The following is a 5,402-nucleotide window of genomic DNA, read 5'->3' as shown; positions in this document are numbered from 1 at the left end:
AAGTTAAGTGGGATTTGTTGATTAGTTTTAACTCTAAAAAATTCAATAATAACTTGTGTGACAGGCTGGAGTAGTGTTGGGTTTGTGCCAGGGATGGGCACATACCCTGAGAGGGGTAAACATGAGAAAACAGGGAATTCAAAGTAAGGAGAAGCTGTTAAAGAGGGAATTAGTTCAGGAGGAGCAGTGGAGGTGCCAGATGAGTAAAGCTTTTGTAAAGATGGGTCCTGCCAAGGCCCAATTCCTTGGGGAGCTTCCCAAGCCCAGCTCTGCCCACAGTGCTGTGAAATGCTGGGCTTGGCACTGGGATTCTGCTCTGGGGCAGTTTTTAAGAGGATGTGCTTGGTGAGGTGCAGGTCAGGGCTGTGGCAGAGCTCTCCTGCCACCCTGAGGCTTCCTGGGAATGGGAGGGATTGGGAGTGATCCCTGCTCCTCTGCAGGCTGTGGGGAAAAAGGCACAAAATCATCAAATCCCAGAACAGTTTGGGTTGGGAGGGACATTAAAGCTCACCCCATCCCACCCCCTGCCGTGGGCAGGGACACCTTCCACCAGCCCAGGGTGCTCCAACCTGGCCTTGGACACTTCCAGGGATCCAGGGGCAGCCACAGCTTCTCTGGGAATTCAATCCCAGCCCCTCCCCACCCTCCCAGGGGAGGATTTCTGTGCTTCCCTAAAACAATCAGTGCAGTGTGAAAGGGTTTTCCTGCAGAGCTCAGCTTTGCTGGGTCTCCCTGTTGGGCCCAGCCCATGGATCTGGCCTGTCCTGATCCCTGGGCTTTGCTGCACATTCCCTTTGCTGCTCTTGGGAGCACCAAGGCCCTGCCCAAATCCTTGGAGGGCTCTGCTCATCCCCCCCTGTATTTCCCTTTCCTTCTTTCACCCCGTCTGGGGGGATTTTTGGGATGTTTGGGTTTGCTCCAGGCACAGCTGTGCCTCCTGCTCAGGAAGTTCACTCCAGCAGTCACAAATTTGGGGTTTTAGTCAATTTGGTGGCTCTGGTTCCTGAAGGATTCTCCATTTGTGTGCAGGGCCCTGCTCGATCCCGGGGTGCTTTGGGAGCAGGGACATGGATTTGTGGATATTTGTGGATAGAACTCCTGGCTGGGAGAGGCTGTGACCCCCCTGTCCCTGCAGTGGGAACACAGGTCACCCCTGTGCCTCCTGGGTTTGCCCCTGTCTGCAGCAAGAAGGGTTTAAAAAGCCAAACAAAAACCACCCCAGAAGTGAAAAGACGGATCCTCTGTCTCCACCCTCCCGCTGGGATCGGAGATCTGCTGGGATCGGAGATCTCCCCTCTTTCCAGGGGAAATTGTGTGATTTGTTTCCATTCTTTACCCCACAACCCTCGTTTTTGTGAGATGTGGGTTCTGTTATGGGCAAAAAAGCCCCACAACACAACTTAAAATCCCTCTGCAGCTCATTGTGAGCTCACCCCAAACCCACTCCAAGATCCACGTGGAGCATCCAGAGCTCGAAAACCCTGGGATTGGCAAAAAAAGTCTTGGAGAGCCTGAACCTGGGGGTTTTTTTTTGTTTGCTTTTTTCCCTGTGACTGGAGCACACGTGGCCTGGTGTCATTGTGGCAGCTCCAGCTTGGGAATTCCTTGGGAATGCGAGCTGGGTCTGGGATCTTTCTGCCTCTGCGTGGTGGGGTGAGGAGGGGTCCCCCCAGCAGGAGATGGGCTCCCAAAGCCCCCTGGGCTCTAAGCTGGTGCTCTGTTGCAGTGGGACATCCCCCCTGGCCTGCCTGAATGCCATGTTACACACCAACTCCCGGGGGGAAGAGGGGATCTTCTACAAGGTGCCGGGACGGATGGGAGTCTACACCCTCAAGGTGAGTGAGTGTCCCCCTGGCACCTCCCTGGAGGGCTCAGGGGACTTTGGTCTGTCTAAAAACACCTTGGGTTGGGATCTCGGAGTCACTGGGGTTGGAAAAGCCCTCCCAGCCCATGGATCCCCCCTGTGCCCCATCCCCACCTTGTCACTGAGTGCCACGGCCAGGCCTTCCTGGGACACCTCCAGGGCTGGGCACTCCAAACCTCCCTGGGCAGCCCCTGCCAAGGCCTCACCACCCTTTCCAGCAGGAAATTCCTCCTGATGTCCAGATTATCCAGGATAATCCTGAAGAGGGGGCTGTTCCTCGCTGGCAGGAGTTGGAGTGTGGATGTTCCCTCTGGCTGCTCCTGGGCACTGGGTGTGCTCCTGTTACCCACAGGGTGGTTTCCTGATGTCAATCACTGTCCCAGAAATGAAGGAGTAATTAAAATGTCAGTGGAACTTTAGCCTAAAAGGGTAACTTCATCTTCACTGCTCTCTCTAGGAATGAAAAATCACCTTCTCCCCAGTCTGTTAGTAAGACAGAGGGGAAAATACGGGAGGGTCTGATTGGTGTATTTAAAAATAATCTGTGTTTTAAACACTGGAAGGAGGCCCCACACCACTCCTGGTTTGGTGTGAATTGTCTGTGCAGGCTGTGCCCAGACCTGCTCAGTGTGGGGGGTCCCCAAGGGACACTTTTCCTCTCTCTCCCTCCCTCCTGGACAGAGAGGAATGGAAAATGGAACCAGAGAGTCATTAACACCGACAGCCCTGTCACCTTCATTGGCCTTGGGTGTGGAAATCACTCCTGGCTCTGCTTTCAGAGGCAGGACAAGGAGTCAGTTGTCTCCAGGTCCAGGGAGAGCTGTTTTGAGGTGCTTTTCCCAGCAGTGGGGATTCCCTGTGGGACACACCTGGAGCTGTCCAGCTGTTACCTGGGAACACTGAGGGGGTCACTGGGTTCCTGAGGATTGTTGGGAATGATTATTGGCATCAGTTCAGCCTTGGCTGAGGGGGTGGCACAGAGGCAGAGCAGGGATGAGGGTTGGGATGGGCCACAGTCCATCCCCTCCTGGCTCAGCACCTCTGGGAGCTGCCCAGAGCTTTTCAGGTAGGGGAGGAGGGGGGACATGACCCACTCCAGCTGGACACCCCAGCAGCAGGGAACAGCCAGTTCTCCTGCCCTGGAAATGGGTGTTGCAGTTGGATCTGATGGGATCAGCACTAGAGGGCTGGGATGGGGTGGGAGGGATTAAAGAGGGGAACAGCCCAAACCCACAGGTGAGTGTAGGTGCTCCCACCACAGCCTGGGCTTTCACTGAATCCCAGAATCCCTGAGGTTGGAAAAGCCCTCCCAGCCCATGGATCCCCCCTGTGCCCGATGCCCACCTTGTCACTGAGTGCCACAGCCAGGCCTTCCTGGGACACCTCCAGGGCTGGGCACTCCAAACCTCCCTGGGCAGCCCCTGCCAGTGCCTGACCACCCTTTCCAGCAGGAAATTCCTCCTCCTGTCCAACCTGAGCCTCCCCTGGCACAGCTGGAGGCCGTTCCCTCTCCTCCTGTCCCTTGTTCCCTGGGAGCAGAGCCCGACCCCCCCCGGCTCCCCCCTCCTGTCAGGGGGTTGCAGAGCCAGAAGGTCCCCCCTGAGCCTCCTTTGCTCCAGGCTGAGCCCCCCCAGCTCCCTCAGCTGCTCCTGCTGCTCCAGCCCCTTCCCAGCTCCTCACAGGGTGTAAGGACCACTCAGAAACCAGTGCCAGGTGTGTTTTCCACAGGACCTGTGTTGGCAGCTCAGGGGCTGCTCTGCCCTGGTGGGAACAATATCCCATCTGACCCCTCTGGCAGTGGGAAGCCGTTCCATTCCCCTTTGTCCCGTCCCTGGAGTTGGTGATTAGTGATGGAGAAGTCAGGGAAGAGCAGTTAAAGCCTCCTGTGAGGGATGACGAGGGTGGTGTTTAGGGTGTGTCACCTGCATTAAGTGTTTAAATGGAGGCCCAGAGGGCAGCAGAGTGTTTGAGGCCGGTGGTGGAGCAGCAGAAAATCCCCAGCGGGTCCCTGGTGATTAAAACCCTCCCCGTCCTGAGGGTTCTGCTGCCCGTGGGAGGGGCTGGCCCGGGGGGGGGTGACTGTGTGTCCGTGTGTCCCCCTGCAGAAGGACGTCCCAGACGGGCTGAAGGAGCTGTCAGAGGGCTCAGAGGAGAGCAGTGATGGCCAGTCTGACTCGCAGAGCTCCGAGAACAGCAGCAGCAGCAGCGACGGCTGCGCCAAGGACGGGAGGAAGAGCAGGTGGAAAAGGAAAGGTGGGTCCCTGTTTTGGGAGTGATGCTTTGAACCCGGGCTGGGGAGGGCTTGAGAGGGTTTTATCCATCACTTCTGGTGCCTTACAGCAGTCCCAGAGCCTGGAATGTGCCGTCCCTTTGGAGCTCAGGTGGGATGTGCCCCCCTGGGCAGTGAAGGGTACCTGTGTCTAGGGGGGGTTTTGGTCCTTCCACATCCCAGAATTCACACCCAGGAGCTGCCACTCTGCTCCTCCCAGGCTCTCCCTGCCTTCCCCCCGTGTTCCCTGGGAGAGGGTGAACTGGGGGGTCCTGCAGGGTTTGGTCCTGTCCTGGTTTGGTCTCCTCTCCCTCCCACACCAGGCCCTGTTTAGGTTTTGGGGTTGAATCCTCTCCAGGCCCGGCTGGGGCTGCTCAGTTTGGATGGTTCAGAGACATTCCTGCCATGTCCAGATCCTGGTTTTTCTATGGAAGCAGTGCAGGAGTGCCAAGCAGAGGAGAGAATGGGTTTCAGTCTCTGGGGTGAATCCTGGTGTCACTGGGCACCCTGGGCAGGGAATGTCACTCATCCCACAGTGCCCTGTGCTGCTCTCTCACTGTGTCAGGCACAGCAGTGCAACCTTTATTAGTGAGAAACTGCATTTCCCTCCTTGCCCAGGTCCTGTCAGCACCCACTCATTTCACCAACATCTCAATTCTTCCCTCCTCCAAAGCTCTGCTCAGACACTTCTGGGCTGCTGAGATGCCCTGGGCTGAATTAATGAGAAAAAAAGCCCTAATTCAGTGTGAGGCTGTGACATCCATTGCTCTGGGAGCAGGGGAGACTCTATTATTCACTCCAGGGCTGTTATTCCCTGTTCAAAATGAGTGTTTCCTCCCTGCCAGCTGGGTGAGGGAGCCTGGAGCCTCCCTGCAGGCAGCTCTGGGTGGCCTGGAGAGCTGGAGTTTCACCCTTTAATCCAATATTTCCCTTTTCCTTTTCCCCCTCAGTCACGCACAGAATTTCTTGGCTGAAACAAGACATTATAAAACTCATTTCCAGTGCAATGAGACACCTGAGTGGGAGCAGAGAGGGTTTCTAAAGCTGCCAAACCCTGCCCTGGTGGGGAGTCACTGCAGGAGAAAAGGGGCTTTCACTGCTCACCTGGGCCAGACCCTTCCCTGGAGCCACAAGACAATAAAAAAGAAGCATCATGTAGAATTTTAAGCATTTAAAGCACCATGAAAGTACAAAATTACACATAAATATAAAAAAGTATGAGTATAAAAAAGTGTAAGTGTAAAAGAAGCATCATGTAGAATTTTAAGC

The 5,402-nt window shown here is 55.6% G+C and overlaps 1 protein-coding gene across 1 annotated transcript; it reads left to right on the top strand.

Moving 5' to 3' along the window:
- Nucleotides 1-1,653: 1,653 nt before the first annotated feature.
- On the top strand, nucleotides 1,654-4,140 carry LOC113962970 (putative Polycomb group protein ASXL2). Its single transcript, XM_027673758.1, has 2 exons — nucleotides 1,654-1,835; nucleotides 3,970-4,140. The coding sequence occupies exons 1-2, from the start codon at nucleotides 1,680-1,682 to the stop codon at nucleotides 4,138-4,140; spliced, it is 327 nt and encodes a 108-aa protein (XP_027529559.1). The 5' UTR covers nucleotides 1,654-1,679.
- Nucleotides 4,141-5,402: the final 1,262 nt, after the last annotated feature.

The sequence above is a fragment of the Neopelma chrysocephalum genome, unplaced genomic scaffold (assembly GCF_003984885.1).
Source record: "Neopelma chrysocephalum unplaced genomic scaffold, ASM398488v2 Primary Assembly neopelma1_186453, whole genome shotgun sequence".
Classification (NCBI taxonomy): Eukaryota; Metazoa; Chordata; class Aves; order Passeriformes; family Pipridae; genus Neopelma; species Neopelma chrysocephalum.
This window is presented reverse-complemented; position numbering and strand designations above follow the sequence as displayed.